At 41.4% G+C, this 17907-nt stretch overlaps 1 protein-coding gene across 4 annotated transcripts; it reads right to left on the bottom strand.

Moving 5' to 3' along the window:
- Window positions 1–13878: 13878 nt before the first annotated feature.
- Window positions 13879–17509, bottom strand: LOC123150735 (deoxyuridine 5'-triphosphate nucleotidohydrolase). Of its 4 annotated transcripts, none has more exons than XM_044570568.1 (7): window positions 17065–17509; window positions 16534–16611; window positions 16271–16355; window positions 15495–15539; window positions 14920–14954; window positions 14318–14439; window positions 13879–14192 (listed from the first exon to the last, which is right to left on the bottom strand). In XM_044570568.1, exons 4-7 carry the CDS (start codon window positions 15522–15524, stop codon window positions 13996–13998), a joined length of 384 nt encoding a protein of 127 aa, XP_044426503.1. In that variant the 5' UTR covers window positions 15525–15539; window positions 16271–16355; window positions 16534–16611; window positions 17065–17509; the 3' UTR covers window positions 13879–13995. The 4 variants fall into 4 exon arrangements, with proteins under 4 accessions (XP_044426503.1, XP_044426504.1, XP_044426502.1 ...); XM_044570569.1 differs by having other exon boundaries at window positions 15495–15542; XM_044570567.1 differs by having other exon boundaries at window positions 16266–16611.
- Between the last annotated feature and the right edge of the window lie 398 nt (window positions 17510–17907).

Below are 17907 nucleotides of genomic sequence, written 5' to 3' on the forward strand. Positions count from 1 at the left end.
TACAACATTGTGTAGAGACTTGGTGATATAGAAATTGCACAAGATGTGAGTGAGTTGCAATCTCATAGACTTAGATTCATCCAAGTACCTACACAGGTTAGATAACATGCAAGGTGCAAATATATCCAAGACATGAGATAGTCAACATAAGAGAAATATCAAGGATTAGTCATAGGCTCACGCCTTGCATGTATCAAATGGAGTTCCTACTCCAAGTTTGAAGCATCAATGATGTTCAATTCACCTCTTAACCTGCAAAACACTTTCTCATCAAGTGGTTTTGTGAATATATCAGCTAACTGTTTTCGGTGCGAACATGCTTAAGATTAATGTCCCCTTTGGCAACATGATCTCGAATGAAATGATGACGAACTTCAATATGCTTAGTTCGAGAATGTTGCACGGGATTGTGAGCAATCTTAATAGCACTTTCATTGTCACAAAGTAATGGAACATGTTTCACATATATCCCATAATCTTTAAGAGTTTGGGTCATCTAAAGTAATTGAGCACAACATGATCCAGCGGCAATGTATTCCGCTTCAGCGGTGGATAAGGATACCGAGTTTTGTTTCTTGGAGGACCAAGACACAAGAGATCTACCAAGAAATTGACAAGTACCCGAAGTGGACTTTCTATCAACCTTGTCACCGACATAGTCCGAGTCAGAGTAGCCAACAAGATCAAAGGAGGCCCTCTTTGGATACCAAATGCCAAAATTTGGTTTATGGATTAAGTATCGCACTATCCTTTTCACGGCCTTAAGATGACATTCTTTAGGAGCGGCTTGATATCATGCACACATGCACACACTTAGCATAATATCGGGGACGTGAAGGACATAGATATAACAATGAACCAATCATAGAGCGATAAACCTTTTGATCAACCGGTTCACCATCTTTGGTTAAATCAAGATGTCCACTAGTAGGCATGGGTGTAGTCATACCTTTGCATTCTTGCATATTGAACTTCTTGAATAAGTCCTTGGTGTACTTCGTTTGAGAGACAAAGGTACCTTCCTTAGTTTGCTTGATTTGCAAACCAAGAAAAATTTGAGTTCACTCATCATTGACATCTCGAACTTCTCCGACATTAGCTTTCCAAACTTTTCACTAAAATGAGGGTTAGTTGATCCAAATATAATATCATCAACATAAATTTGGCACACAAATAGTTCTCCATTAACCCTTTTAGTAAAAAGAGTAGAATCTATTTTTCCAATTTCAAAGCCTTTTTCAATAAGAAACTTGGTCAAGCATTTATACCATGCTCTAGGAGCTTGTTTAAGACCATAAAGAGCTTTGTGAAGTTTGTAAACATGATTAGGTTTCTTAGGATTGACAAATCCGGTAGGTTGCTTAACATGAACTTCCTCCTCTATTTCACCATTTAGAAAAGCACTTTTGATGTCCATTTGGTACAAGGTGATATCATGATGATTAGCATAGGCAAGTAAGATGCGAATGGACTCAAGTCTAGCAATGGGAGCATATGTCTCACCATAGTCCATACCTTCGACATGAGTGTAGCCTTGGGCGACGAGACGTGCTTTGTTGCGAACTACTTGTCCATCTTCATCTTGCTTGTTGCGAAACACCCATTTGGTACCGATGATGTTGTGGTTGTTGTCCGGCTTCTCAACTAATGTCCAAACTTGATTTCTCTCAAAGTTGTGTAGCTCTTCATCCATGGAATTTATCCAATTCGGATCTTCCAAAGCTTCTTCAACCTTCATAGGTTCAATGCTAGAGATGAAAGAATAGTGTTCACAAAAGTTAGCTAAATGAGTTTTTCAGCGAGTGATTCTCCCGGTTTGGATATCATTGTAGATTTGCTCGACGGGATGGTCTTTAGCAATTCTTGCTCGAACTCGTGAAAGCTTTTGCTTGGATCTTGGTTGAACATCTTGTTCTTCTTCTTGGCCTTCTTCGTTGTTGACGTTGTCGTTGTCTTGTCGTGGTGGAGAAGTAGGTTGTTGGCGTTCATCTTGGTGCACTTCCTCGTTTTCTTCATCTTGGTGTGTCCCACTTGTGGATGCTTTCGTATCAACTCTTGGTTCACCTTGTCGTGAGGTAGAAGCTTCCACTTGGACAGACGAGGTACTCTCCTTCACCTCCGTTGGACGAATCTTGCCAATAGACAAGTCTTGGATTGCTTCCGAAGGGTCTTTGTCTCCTACATCAATTGGCAATTGCTCTACTTGCAAGCCATTAGATTCATCAAACTTCACATCTACCGTCTCTTCAACCTTTCGGGTGAAATTATTGTAGACACGGTATGTGTGAGAGTTTGAGCCATAACCAAGTAGGAAACCTTCATGAGACTTAGGAGAAAATTTAGAACGACGATGCTTATCAAGAATGTAGCACTTTGAGCCGAATACTCAAAAGCATCCAACTTGTGGTTTGTTACCGGTGAGGAGCTCGTATGCCGTCTTGCCGAGTAGATTGTGAAGATACAAGCGACTTGTTGCATGACAAGCTATCTCAACCACTCCTGCCCAAAAGTGCTTTGGCATCTTGTACTCATCAAGCATCGTTCTCGCCATTTCGATGAGTGTCCGGTACTTCCTCTCAACAACTCCATTTTGTTGAGGTGTGTACGTAGCCGAGAACTCATGTGAAATCCCTTCTTCATCAAGAAAGGTGTCCACATCGGTGTTCTTGAACTCCGTTCCATTGTCGCTACAAACCTTCTTGATCTTCACTTCAAATTTATTTTGGGCCTTCCTAGCGAAGTTTTTGAAGATCTTTTGGACCTGTGAGTTATCATCAAGAAAGAACACCCACGTAAATCTTGAAAAATCATCACCTATAACTAGACCAAAAGAATTTCCACCGAGACTTTTGTAAGCGTTAGGACCAAAAAGATCCATGTGAAGTAGTTCGAGTGGCCTCCTTGTGGTCAGGATGTTCTTCATGGGATGCCTTCCACCAACCTGTTTACCTGCTTGACAAGCGCTGCAAAGTCTATCCTTATCAAATATGACATCGTTAATGCCAAGGATATAATTTCCTTTAATAATCTTGTCAAGGTTTCGCATACCAACATGACCTAGTCGTCTATGCCATAACCAACCTTTAGAAGATTTAGCAATTAAGCAAGTTCTAGGTTGAGCCTTTTTAGTGAAATCAACAATGTAAAGATCACCTCTACGTATATCGGTAAAGGCCATTTTATGATTGTCTCTTCGAAACACCTGGCAATCTACTTCAATAAATAGGACATTGAAACCGAAATTAGCAAGTCTAGATACTGAAAGTAAATTATACCCAAGAGATTCAACAAGCATGACATTTTGCATGGAGCTATCAAGTGAGATGACCACCTTACTTAGGCCAACCACCTTACCCTTTTAGTTATCACCAAAGGTGACATACTTTCGAGGGCCATCGTTTTTAGCAAGCTCATGGAACATATCTTTATCTCCGGTCATATGATGAGTATATCCACTATCAAGAACCCATTCCTTTCCTCCATCCATGTAGCCGCAAAGATTTGCCATAAGAACAAAGTGTCTCATTGCATCATTAAGATCATAGTCACTTTCATCATCATCCTCATCATAGTATCCATGTTCAACATCATCTTGTGATTGATCAATTCCTATAGAGGGTAATGCATTAGATAAATGATCATTTATATGGTTATCTTTATGAATTCTAATAGCTTTGGAAATGATATTGCTAATGATTCCAACATCTCCTTTGGCACTTGTAAGATTAGTAAGCTCAAATAAGCAGTCGCCAAATTTGGGATCATTGGAACTCATCGTAATCAAGGCAATAGACTTATGGAGAATTTCATCTAGATCTTTCAAGGAATAATTTGGAAAGCGTTCCTCAAGAAATCTCCATATAGTGTAGGAACAATCAAGAGTAGGCAAACATTCAATCAAGTTTCTATGCAAGCCTCTAGTGATAAGATTAATAGTTCTAAGGTTGCGGATCATGTCAATAGATTCATCAAGGGCAGGATGCAAAGGATCATCATGAGGTGCAAAAGGGCTAGTAATGTACTTGTTCAAATGATATTCATGGAAAATCTCAACCATTTCATGTTTCCACTCATGAAAATATTCTCCATCAAAAACAAGCACTCTACATCTAAGACTCCCCAAAGTAGACTCATCCATCTTTCTCCAATGGTGTTTAAACCAGGGCAATGGAGACCAAAGCTCTGATACCAATTGAAAGGATCGAGAAGAGGTGTCTAGAGGGGGGTGATTAGACACTAAGTGCTAAAAGTTGCAGTTTTTAATTTCTTTAAGTTGAAGTGGAGTTTTTGCACAAGTTTAACAATCACAATACATATCAAGCAAGCATGCAAAGAGTATATGAGCAGCGGAAAGTAAAGCATGCAACTTGCAAGAATGTAAAGAGATAGGATTGGTGTGTGCAAACGCAATTTGGAGACACGGAGATTTTTGAGACATGGTTCCGATAGGTGGTGCTATCGTACATCCACGTTGATGGAGACTTCAACCCACGAAGGGTAACGGCTGCGCGAGTCCATGGAGGGCTCCATCCACGAAGGGTCCACGAAGAAGCAACCTTTTGTATCCCACCATGGCCGTCGCCCACGAAGGACTTGCCTTAGTAGCGGTAGATCTTCATGAAGTAGGCGATCTCCTTGCCCTTACAAACTCCTTGGTTCAACTCCACAATCTTGTCGGAGGCTCCCAAGTGACACCTAGCCAATCTAGGAGACACCACTCTCCAAGAAGTAACAAATGGTGTGTTGATGATGAACTCCTTGCTCTTGTGCTTCAAATGATAGTCTCCCCAACACTCAACTCTCTCTCACAGGATATGGATTTGGTGGAAAGAAGATTTGAGTGGAAAGCAACTTGGGGAAGGCTAGAGATCAAGATTCATATGGTAAGAATGGAATATCATGGCCTCAACACAAGTGTAGGTAGTTCTCTCTCAGAAAAAGTAGGTTGGAAGTGTAGGTTTGTTCTGATGTCTCTCTCCACGAATGAAGATGTGGCGGAGGGGTATATATAGCCTCCACACAAAATCTAACTGTTACACACAACTTGCCAATCTCGGTGGAACCAAATTGATAAACTCAGTCGGACCGATTCAGCAAAGCTTGTGACCGTTCGGGTTTTCGGTGGGACCGACAGGATCAACTCGGTGGGACGGATGTGCTAGGGTTAGGGTAAATCCAAAACTCGGTTTAACCGATTACTCAAACTCAGTCGGACCAATTTGGGTAATAAGAGAAACAAAGAGTTGGCCAAGAAAACTCGGTGGGGCCGATTGCATATCTCGGTGGGACCAAAAATATTGCAATGGGTAACAGAGAGTTTGCAAGCCCATCTCGGTGAGACCGAGATCCCATCGGTGAGACCGAACTGATTAGGGTTTCTGGCAGTGGCTATGTCAACTGAACTCAGTGGCTCCGGATAGAAAGAATCGGTGGGGCCGAGTTTGATATTTGGTGTGGGACATATTTGGAAGTGAGAAAGTGGTTGAGGTGTTTGGAGCATATCACTAAGCACATTGAGAAAGCAAGCCATTAAGCAACACCTCATCCCTTCTTAATAGTATTGGCTTTTCCTATAGACTCAATGTGATCTTGGATCACTGAAATAGAAAATGTAGAGTCTTGAGTTTGGAGCTTGAGCCAATCCTTTGTCCTTAGCATTTTGAAGGGGTTCCACATCCTCTAGTCAATGCCACTTCATTGTTGAACTTATCTGAAACATACTAGGTAAAAGTGTTAGTCCAACAAGAGATATGTTGATATTAATTACCAAAACCACCTAGGGAGCACTTGTGCTTTCAACTATGCTTTGGGATGTTTTGAAGAATAACAAGAAAATGTTGGAAGAACGCTTGCCCCATATTCAATTTGCTTATAATCGTTCTCTGCATTCTACTACTAAGATGTGCCCTTTCGAAATTGTATATGGTTTCCTACCTCGTGCACCTATTGATTTGTTGCCTCTTCCATCTTTGTAGAAGGTTAATTTTGATACTTAACAACGTGCTGAATTGATCTTAAAAATGCATGAGTTAACTAAGGAGAACATTGAGAGTATGAATGCTAAATATAAACTTGTTGGAGATAAAGGTAGAAAACATGTTGTCTTTGCACATGGAGATCTTATTTGTTTACATTTGCGTAAGGATAGGTTTCCTGATTTGCGCAAATCAAAGCTAATTCCACATGTTGATGGTCCTTTTAAGGTGTTCGAGAATGACAATGTATATAAACTTGAGCTGCTTAGAGATTTTGGGGTTAGTCCCACTTTTAACATTGTAGATTTGAAGCCTTATTTGGGTGAGGAAGATGAGCTTCAGTCGAGGATGACTTCATTTCAAGAAGGAGGGGATGAGGAGGACATCAATACCATTGTTACACCCACAACCCGTGCTGCTATACATACTGGACCAATTACTAGAGCTCGCGCACGCCAATTAAATTATCAGGTACTTTCTTTTCTTGGTAATGATTCTAATATATATGAGAATATGATGCTTCCTAAATTGGATACATTTTTCTTGCTTACAAATGAAGGGCCTAGCTTGGACAAGAAGGATGAACATTGGAGCAAGATCAAGCATGGAGATGATGGCATGCACATGGGTAATAAGAACGAAGTTACAAGTGATGATCTCACGACTTTGAATCCACCATAATGAGTGCATGAAGCCTTGGACGAAATATACAAGATGTCACTTCATAAATTTTGTCCATAAGCTATTATAGGTGCTGTGTCACCTTATTATTGGGTCAGGCCCATGTAATTTCAAAATACTTGAGTATAGGCTCATTTTATAGTCTGTATGTGTGGGGAAACAAGAGTTAGTGTTGGTTCCAACCTCCTCCTACAAGAGCCACGAAATTCCCCCTCTTCCTCCATATATAAAACCCTTAGGGCACCACTTAGACTTTGGGGTTTGTTTAGATTAAAACTACGCCATAGCTGCAACTTCGCGTACTTCGTTTGTGTTCAACGACCAGACCAAGACGTCATAGAAACCCACTTTCATCAATAAATTTTTCCTCTTATATTCGTAATATCCAGATCGCAATCTCAGTTTCTTGCTTGTTCTTCGCTTGCTCACAGGAAATAGGCCCTCGTGGTCAGGTTGATCGTGCTCCAGTGTGGTCAATAACCCCTCAGAAGTTGGTTTAGTGATTTCTAAGGCACGACGTCTCGCATGTTCATAATCGGATCATCAAGGTTGACTTCCATAGAAAACGATAGCTATCTCATCGAAACATCAATACACCTTCCCCTCTATCAGGAAGACATATCAACCCCCCTACTAGTACCCATCCTGTTTTTGAAAGCCAGCTAGATAGCCCCAGCCATTTGATCATGATCAGAAACAATGCTACCATCCTCCATTTTTTAAACTAGTGATAGAGGTATTGTTAAATCTCTCAGTGACCATGTCATGGGCAACCACGACCACCTATGGGGCCATCAGCCCCTTGTGGTTCGGCAGGGGGGATGAGCACATTGCATAAAGAGCAGAGAACGTAGCACAACACGATAGAGATCACACGAGCAGTTTTACCCCGGTTCGGGATGCCGCGAGGCATAAAACCCTACTCCTGCTTGGGGGATTGATGAGAATACAATGGTGGAGATGCAACGCTCTAGCTCGGCAGGATTGTCTCGGGGCAAGGACATTTATGCGCGTATGAGTGAACAAGGGTCTGAATCCTTTCTGGGGTTGCCATGGCCCTCCTTTTATAGATCAATGTGTCACCACAATGGCAAATCAGTCATTGTGTACCGATTAGATAGCAAATAGTGTTATCATACCTAACTCTGCAGACAAGGTAGAGCGCATTAAATGTGCCACTTAGCGTCACATCATGGCATGCCCGGTGATGACCTACAAGTATAGGTGATCTATCATAGTCCTTTCGATAAGTAAGAGTGTCGAACCCAACGAGGAGCAGAAGGAAATGATAAGCGGTTTTCATCAAGGTATTCTCTGCAAGTACTGAAATAAGTGGTAACAGATAGTTTTCTGATAAGATAGGTTGTAACGAGCAACAAGTAACAAAAGTAAATAAAGTGCAGCAAGATGGCCCAATCTTTTTGTAGCAAAGGACAAGCCGGAACAAACTCTTATAATAGGAAAAGTGCTCCCGAGGACACATGGGAATATCGTCAAGCTAGTTTTCATCACGTTCATATGATTCGCGTTTGATACTTTGATAATTTGATATGTGGGTGGACCAGTGCTTGGGTGCTGTTCTTACTTGAACAAGCATCCCACTTATGATTAACCTCTATTGCAAGCATCCGCAACTACAACAAAAGTATTAACGTAAACCTAACCTTAGCATGAAACATATGGATCCAAATCAGCCCCTTACGAAGCAACGCATAAACTAGGGTTTAAGCTTCTGTCACTCTAGCAACCCATCATCTACTTATTACTTCCCAATGCCTTCCTCTAGGCCCAAATAATGGTGAGGTGTTATGTAGTCGACGTTCACATAACACCACTAGAGGCGAGACAACATACATCTTATCAAAATATCAAACAAATACCAAATTCACATGACTACTCATAGCAAGACTTCTCCCTTGTCCTCAGGAACGAACGTAATTACTCACAAAGCAAATTCATATTCATAATCAGAGGGGTAATAATATGCATATAGGATCTGAACATATGATCTTCCACCAATTAAACCAACTAGCATCAACTACAAGGAGTAATCAACACTTCTAGCAACCTACTAGCACCAATCCCGGACTTTGAGACAAGAATTGGATACAAGAGATGAACTAGGGTTTGGAGATGAGATGGTGCTGGTGAAGATGTTGATGGAGATTCCCTCTCCCTATGAGAGGAGCGTTGGTGATGACAATGGTGATGATTTCCCCCTCTGGGAGGGAAGTATCCCCGGCAGAACAGCTCTGCCGGAGCTCTAGATTGGATCCACCAAGGTTCCGCCTCGTGGCGGCGCAGTCTCGTCCCCAAAAGTTCCCTCCTATTTTTTTCTCATCGAAAGACCTCATATAGGATAAGGTGGGTATCAGAGAGCCACCAGGGGGCCCACGATGTAGGGGGCGCGCCCTAGGGGGGGCGCGCCCCCCACCCTCGTGAGAAGGGTGTGGGCCCCCTGGCCTTCATCTTTGGCGTGTATTTTTCTTTATTTCTTTTAAGACGTTCCGTGGAGTTTCAGGACTTTTGGAGTTGCGCAGAATAGGTCTCTAATATTTTCTCCTTTTCCATACCAGAATTCCAGCTGCCGGCATTCTCCCTCCTTGTGTAAACCTTGTAAAATAAGAGAGAATAGCCATAAGTATTGTGACATAAAGTGAAATAACAGTCCATAATGCGATAAATATCGATATAAAAGCATGATGCAAAATGGACGTATCAACTCCCCCAAGCTTAGACCTCACTTGCCCTCAAGCGAAAAGCCGATAACAATAAATATGTCCTCATATTTAGAGGTAGAGGCGTCGATAAAAATAAAATACGGACATGAAGGCATCATGATTATTCTCATAACAGCAACATATATAGATTTTGTCATATGATTACTTATGTTCAAGTGATGATCTATTCACAATGCAAAAGTATAAATCATAAACCTTATTGGGCTCTGACAAAATATAATCTCAGTCATTGAAGCAATTGCAATTTATCATAACATCGGAAAGAGTCTATGTCAGAGCTAAGAAGCAAGTCCACATACTCAACTATCATTTAGTCCTCCATAATTGCTAACACTCACGCGATACTTGTGGTTACGGACTTTTAATCAGACACAGAGAAAGATAGGAGCTTATAGTTTTGCCCCACAACCTTTTACCTCAAGGGTAATGTCAACAATAATGGTTCATGCTCCCCTACATCCAATTAGATATATATATCATGTTCTTTCCAACATGCTGAGCTTGCCAAAGGATAAAATAAAAAAGAAAAGGTGAAGATCACCATGACTCTTGCAGAAGGTAGAAGATAATAATAAAGGATAGGCCCTTCGCAGAGGGAGGCAGAGGTTGCCATGCGCTTTTATGGTTGGATGCATAAAATATCAATGCGAAAGAACGTCACTTTATATTGCCCCTTGTGATATGAACCTTTATTATGCAGTCCGTCGCTTTTATTACTTCCACATTACAAGATTGTATAAAGCTTATTTCTCCCACTCCAATCAATCATACATATTTAGAGCAATTTTTATTGCTTTGCACCGATGACAACTTACTTGAAGGATCTTACTCAATCCATAGGTAGATATGGTGGACTCTCATGGCAAAACTGATTTAAGGGTAATTGGAAGCACAAGTAGTATTTCTACTTGGTGCTGAGAATTTGGCTAGCATGAGGGGGAAAGGCAAGCTCAACAAGTTAGAGGGTCCATGACAACATACTTTATCTCAGATATAAGAAAGACATAACTCATTACGTTGTCTTCCTTGTCCAACATCAACTCTTTGGCATGTCATATTTTTATGAGTGCTCCCAATCATAAAAGATGTCAATGATAATATATCTATATGTGAAAACCTCTCTTTCCTTATTACTTCCTATTAATTGCAACAATGACCAAAGCTATGTCTGCCAACTCCCAGCAACTTTTAATCATCATACTCTTTCTATGTGAAGTCATTACTCTCAATAAGATCAATATGAACTTTTTGTTCCTTTTTATTCCTTTTCTCTTTTCTTTTATTCACCCAAGATCATGGAAAAATAATCAAGCCCTTGACTCAACACTAATCTTTATTATATATAACTCATGGACTCGATTACATAGAGAGATCATAAAGCAAAACTCAAAACTAGATCATGCCATAAACTTTATTCTACTAGATCAAGATATTATCAAAAGGATCGAACTAAGAAAAACGGTAAAGATAAGAGTTGTGATTGTGATACTATACCGGGGCACCTCCCCCAAGCTTGGCAGTTGCCAAGGGGAGTGCCCATACCCATGTGATCATGTCTCCTTGGTTGGTGAAGAAGGTGGAGGTGACGGATAATCGCACATCGAGCGTAAGAGGTCCTCCAGCTTGCGAATAATGCCCTTGAGTGCGACAATATGCTCCTTCAACAAAATATTTTCTTGTGTGAGATACTTATTTTGAACACGAGCTAACTCAATCATCTTGAAAGCTTCGATCTTAGTTGGGGTAAGAAGGTTATGATCAATTTGAAGGGTGTCTTCTACTGCTGGAGCTTGATCCTCCGTGGCCTTCTTGATCCTTTCATCCTTGTTGACCTTCGTGGGTTCTTCCCTCTTCAGATCTATCTTCATTAGCCAAGCATCATTGTCACCATTGTTGGAGGAGGGAGACGACATGATGCCTAGCCTGGAAAACCCTGATAGAAAACAGCTCGAAACTAAAACAAAGGAGGTTTGCGTGATACAGGAGTCAAAACCTTCGGGAGAATATATAGTGAATTTTTACCGACCAAAATATGTAGTGTGCAAGAAAACGGAGTCCGGAAGGCACATGAGGTGCTCACGAGGTAGGGGGCGCGCCCACGGGGGTAGGGCTTCGCCCACCACCCTCATGTCCTTCCCGGACTGCCACTCATTTTTCTATTTTTCTAAATATTCTAAAATGGAGAAATATTGCCTTAAAATTGTTTTGGAGTCGGTTTACTTACCGTACCACATACCTATTCCTTTTCGGAGTCTGAAACGTTCGGAAAGTGTCCCTTATGTATTCCTCCGGGGTTACGGTTTCAATAATATTGGTTTCAACATTTATGGGATTACCTCAGATATAATGTTTATTTCTTTGACCGTTTACCACCTTCGGATTTGTGCCTTCGATGTTGTAGATTTTTATGGCACCGGAATGATAGACCTCTTCGATAACATAGGGGCCTTCCCATTTAGAGAGAAGTTTTCCTACAAAAAATCTTAAACGAGAGTTGTATAGCAATACATAATCACCTACATTAAACTCACGCTTTTGTATCCTTTTGTCATTCCATCTTTTAACTTTTTCTTTAAACAACTTGGCATTTTCATAAGCTTGGGTTCTCCATTCATCAAGTGAGCTAATATCAAATAACCTATTTGCACCGGCAAGTTTAAAATCATAGTTGAGCTCTTTAATAGCCCAATATGCCTTATGTTCTAGTTCGAGAGGTAAGTGACATGCTTTTCCATAAACCATTTTATACGGAGACATACCCATAGGATTTTTGTATGCAGTTCTATAAGCCCATAATGCATCATCAAGTTTCTTAGACCAATTCTTTCTAGACCTATTAACAGTCTTTTGCAAAATTAATTTGAGCTCTCTATTTCTCAAATCTACTTGGCCATTAGACTGTGGGTGATAAGGAGATTCAATTCTATGATTAACATCATATTTAGCAAGCATTTTACGGAAAGCACCATGAATAAAGTGTGAACCACCATCAGTAATTAAATATCTAGGGACTCCAAACCTTGGGAAAATAACTTCTTTAAGCATTTTAATAGAAGTGTTATGATCAGCACTACTAGTTGGAATAGTTTCTACCCACTTAGTAACGTAATCGACAGCAACTAGAATATGTGTGTATCCATTAGAGGCAGGAAAAGGTCCCATATAATCTAAACCCCAAACATCAAACGGTTCAATAACAAGTGAATAATTCATAGGCATTTCTTGACGTCTACTAATATTACCAATTCTTTGACATTCATCACAAGACAAGACAAATTTACGAGCATCCTCGAAGAGAGTAGGCCAATAAAAACCAGATTGCAATACCTTATGTGCAGTTCTATCTCCAGCGTGGTGTCCTCCATAAGACTCGGAATTACACTTGCATTGGATCTGTTCCTGTTCATGCTCAGGTACACAACGTCTAATAATACCATCTACCCCTTCTTTATAAAGAAGTGGGTCATCCCAAAAGTAATGTCTTAAATCATAGAAAAACTTTTTCTTTTGTTGATATGTGAAGCTAGGTGGTATAAACTTAGCAACAATATAATTAGCATAATCAGCATACCATGGAGTACTACGAGAAGTACTTATAACATTTAATTGTTCATGAGGAAAGTTATCATTAATAGGTAGTGGGTCATCAAGAATATTTTCTAACCTAGACATGTTGTCTGCAACGGGGTTCTCAGCTCCCTTTCTATCAACAATATGCAAATCAAATTCTTGTAGCAAGAGAACCCATTTAATAAGTCTAGGTTTAGCATCTTTATTTTCCATAAGATATTTAATAGCAACATGATCAGTTTGAATAGTTACTTTAGAATCAACAATATATGATCTGAACTTATCACAAGCAAATAGAACTGCTAAGAGTTCTTTTTCAGTAGTAGCATAATTTCTTTGAGAATTGTCTAGAGTCTTACTAGCATAATGAATAACATTTAATTTCTTATCAACTCTTTGCCCTAGAAAAGCACCTACAGCATAATCACTAGCATCACACATAATTTCAAAGGGTAGGTTCCAATCAGGTGGCTAAACATTACACTATTAGGGAAAAGGCTAATAGCAGCGCGGGTAAATTGGTTACTAGTAGCGCGGGTACCCGCGCTACTAGTATCACGCTACAACTAAAAGTTAGTAGTAGCGTGGGTGCAACCCGCGCTACTACTAAAAAGTTAGTAGTAGTGCGGATGCCACCCACGCTACTACTATTTGAAGCCCGTGCTACTAATAACAGAGTAGTAGTAGCGCATCTATTACACCACACACTACTAGTATCTTAAATACTAGAAGCACACATTTTCCCCCCACGCTACTACTAACAAATTAATAATTAAAAAAATAAAAATTAGATGCAGCATTCATGGATGAAGATCAGAGACACGTCCAGTGCAAAATAAATTAAGATCACAGGACCATCTTAACACTCGCACCATTCATGGATGCAACATTGAACATCTCAACTGCAAGAGATCACGTGATTCCATTTAACAGTAAATGCATACAACCAAAGGTGGGTACCTTTCCTAGTGTTCCACCAGCAGCCTAAAGATACCACTTCTCTAGATGTATCTACCAAGGCTCGGAGTTCAGATGCTGGTGGACCCCAATCCTCCCTCGCCCCAAACGATGGTATCGAGGTCCTCCACCTCGGCGACCTTCGGCGTCACGATCTCCTGGACAATCATCTGTGCGACGCAGTCACCGGGCTTCACGGCGAAGTCCACGTCTGAGTGGTTGAAGAGCACGACGCCCACTAGGCGGCGGTAGTCCGCGTCGATCACCCCTGTGGCCACGTCGGGAAAGTGAAAACTTGTTAGTGCTCGTCAGCGTCCAAATTCAGTAGGGTATTTTCTTACTTTTTAGCACATGCACACGAATCAATAGTAATAGCCAGAGGCTGGTCCTTACTTGTTGCATGCGACGTGAAGAAGGGTGGGTACCCTCCTTGTTGCATGAATGAATCAATGGGAGACATTGCCGCGAGCCGTGAAGAAGGCTGGGTCCCCTCCTTCTGTAAATAGCTCAGGTGCCTAAAGTTGTAAGGAGTCTTAATACAATGAACTCATAGTAATGCATAATAACAAGAAAAAGAAAAAATAACCATGAATCCTAAATAAAAAGATCATTCTATGAGTCAGGTTGACAGTTTCGAGACGGCATAGCATCCTAGATGAAAGAATTACAAGGATTTGTTTATTCTTTAGTGTTGATCTCCATGGGCAGCTAGCAGTGTATGCTGATGCACAATGTACACATCGAACCCCCCAAAACCAAAAACATTTCTGAGTGAGCAACAAACCAACTGACTGCTTGACCCTAAAAACAAACATTTTTTGTGACTTTCCCTCTCCATTAGTACAAAAGGCAGAGAAACAAACATTTTTTTTGTGATTTTCATTTTCTTTTACTACAAAAGGCAGTAAAATAAACTAGAATATTTTTGTGTTTTTTCCTGCGCTTCGAAAGACAATACATAGAGCAAACAAACGGAATCCTCTCGAGATCTTTACTTTCTCCGTGGTGATTTGCGAACACCGCTGCCAGCCTACATATATGGAGGAATTCTCAGAAAATGTATGCTTGGAGTATCAATGGTTACTGTTTAAAATGATGAGAAAGATATATGTCTTGTGCATGCAGATTGGTAATTAATTTTTTTTACAGTTGATTGGCAATTCTGGTTATTTAATCTAATCTAAAAAGTGGAAAAGACAAGGAGTGTATGCAGCTTGACTCCCACAGGTGGAGATACACGGCTAGCTTAGCTCAATCAGAATACTATGGTTTCTACAAACCTGTAGTTTTGGAAACTGTGAGGTGTTTGGCTAAACCAACAACGGTGTTTTTTTCTAAAATCCTACGACCAACGACTGTGATGTAAGATGCCACCAAAAAATGTATCTCCATCTTGAAATTTCGATTTTATTGACACTATACATAGGTCAGACAAAACACTGTAATTCAAGAAAAAACAGTAGCTTTGCTTAAGAACATGATACTGAGTACTTACAATTTATCTTAAAATTTCAGAATCAAGAAGCCGAAGGAAACAAAGGCAGAGTAAGAATGCGAGGATGAGTCATACCTGCAAGATGAAGAGCATGCATCCCTTCATGTAAGCCAAAAATAGCTTCTTGTGAAAAAGAAAACAAAGATCAGGTTTTTGTATCTAAATGGTTTGTAAAATATTGTATTTACAGAATGGGACGTGCACATTTGCTGAACTTCTTTAGAATGGGGCACAAAACTGATAAGAATACAAGAATATTCAGGTAAACTAGAAGTGACACATTATTGAAAATTACATTCCAAAACCACTTTAAATTCTGGCAACCAAAAAGAGAAGGAATACACATTACTGGGCAAAAATCCACATTAAATTACATTGCATAATTTTAGTCTAAATAAATGCTAGTTCTGTATTACTAACAGAGTGGCTTTCCGGATTGAATTGAATAGAAATTTTGATTAGAACCAAGTATGCTACTATTAACAGCCTGCACACAAGTACTAGCAGTTATTTTCAAATCCTAGAAAATGACCTACGAGTATTGTGTCACATTAACCCTATCAAATTTGGTTAGAATAAAGTACATGCCTGATAAGAGTAGCACATTAATCCTATCAAATCCTAGAAAATGACCTACGGGGAGTGTGTCACATTAACCCTATCAAATCCTAGAAAATGACCTACGGAGGTCGATCGTCGCAGCAGGCGGCGGCCGAGCCAACGGTTCGTTTGAGTCAAAGCGACGATGTCGTCTCGCCTCCCATTTAATCATTAGACTCACATTAGTACATTACAGAGAGAAACAAAAACACCAAGTAGTACTAGAACTATGAAAGACACTCTAACCTTACTTGGTCATTTTGTCAAACACCTTCCGTGCAACAGCACCTTGCACCGCCCGCATAGCACGGTCTTTAGTTGGTTGTGCCTCTTCTTCTGCTCACACAGGATACAAACAAGACAATGTTGTCACGTCCAACAATCATACAGTCAAGATAAACAAATCGTCACTTTAGAATTTCATTTCCTAGTGCGGACACTACATCAGCCATCAGGTGTGATTTGGCATCGAATTTTCTCTGCCGACAGCGACGACAGGCGAAAGGAAACACACTGTGTCATGTTAGTCCATGCTCTTAAGGGCATTCTTCGCGTCTGTGCGCTTTTCTCGGACGTTGAACCGGATACGAGGCTGCGCAAAAATAATTACAGAACCATGGTCAAGCTCACATCACAAATAGTTTTATTGAATACACGCATATGCTACTGTACTTGGCATTTAGCAAGCCCCCAGGCACTCATTTTTTTGTGGGTGAAATTAAAGGAACCCCCAATTTGAATTTCATTATGAAATTGAGGTAGAGCTCAAATGTGCAGTGGACCTGAAAAATGAACAGCACAATAGAGCTTCCATTGCTTAAGCGTGCAAACTAATCACCCTGCTAAGCTGACTGTGCTGATGATCCCGGGCAGTAAATATTCCTCTTTTACAGCCTAGCCAGCTCTCCTAGCCTATCTAGTATAGCAATCCTAATGGGATTTGGAGAGCGAGAACTAAACTAGATGCGTGGATCGAATTGATTCGTCATCAGGCAACAAGAAAGAGGGAGAAAGAGATGGATGGGGAAAGTCAGGGTGGGCGCACCGTGGATTTTGAGAGCGTCGCGGCGGTGGAGTGGAAGGACGCCGCCGCTACCGCCGCCGCCGCGCCCTTCCTTGCAGCTGCTTGCATCCCTGGAGAAGAGGATGGGAGCGGGAGTGTGTGTTGGGGTCATCTTCTTGGCCAGGACTCTCCGCTTCTCCTTGCGGAGGCAGCGCCTCTCGACGTCCTCCTCCAGCGCACGCGTGCGGGCGCCCGCCGCAGCTGCGGCCACGAGCTACCGCCCTAGGTACACGTCGCCCCGCGTCGCCACCGCGGGGCCGACCCCGTCTGCCAGAGGAAACGACGAGGGGGATGGGGCGCTGGGGGAGGCGGCGCACGCGTGGGTGGAGAGGGAGAGGGAAGCGGTGGCGGTGGCAGACGGGTGGTGCTTGGTGGGGACGTTGGGCGGCGGCACCGAGGACCTAGGAAAAAGGAGAGGAAGAGCGGGCGGAGTGGTCAGGAGGGGAATTTGTCATCATGCGTCGGTGGTTCTATAGTAGTAGCGCTGGGTTTATAGCCCACGCTTCTACTACGGCATGTCGCGTGAGGCACGATGAAGACCACATAGTAGTAGCGTGTGGTTTACAAACCGCGCTACTACTATCAAGTTAGTAGTAGCGTGGGTTTATATCGCGCGCTACTACTACTGCTTGTCCGGGCAGGCGCGATGGAGAACACTTAGTAGTAGCGTGGGTTTATACCCCGTGCTACTGCTATCAACTTAGTAGTAGCGTGGGTTTACAACCCACGCTTCTACTAATTAGCAGTACCGTCTCTTTTTGTGCCGCGCTACTGCTAAGATTCTGTGTATATGGTTTTCCCTAGTAGTGATAGGTGTAGAGACTA

Source organism: Triticum aestivum, chromosome 7A (assembly GCF_018294505.1).
Source record: "Triticum aestivum cultivar Chinese Spring chromosome 7A, IWGSC CS RefSeq v2.1, whole genome shotgun sequence".
Lineage (NCBI taxonomy): Eukaryota > Viridiplantae > Streptophyta > Magnoliopsida > Poales > Poaceae > Triticum > Triticum aestivum.

Excerpts from the sequence above, each read along its gene's own strand:
- LOC123150735 (XM_044570568.1), bottom strand. The coding sequence starts at position 15,524 with ATGAAGGGATGCATGCTCTTCATCTTGCAG. Across the intron at positions 14,440-14,919 it reads CGCAAATCACCACGGAGAAA|GCACCTGAGCTATTTACAGA; the intron begins GTAAAGATCTCG and ends TTACAACTTTAG. Across the intron at positions 14,193-14,317 it reads CTTCACGTCGCATGCAACAA|GGGTGATCGACGCGGACTAC; the intron begins GTAAGGACCAGC and ends ACGTGGCCACAG.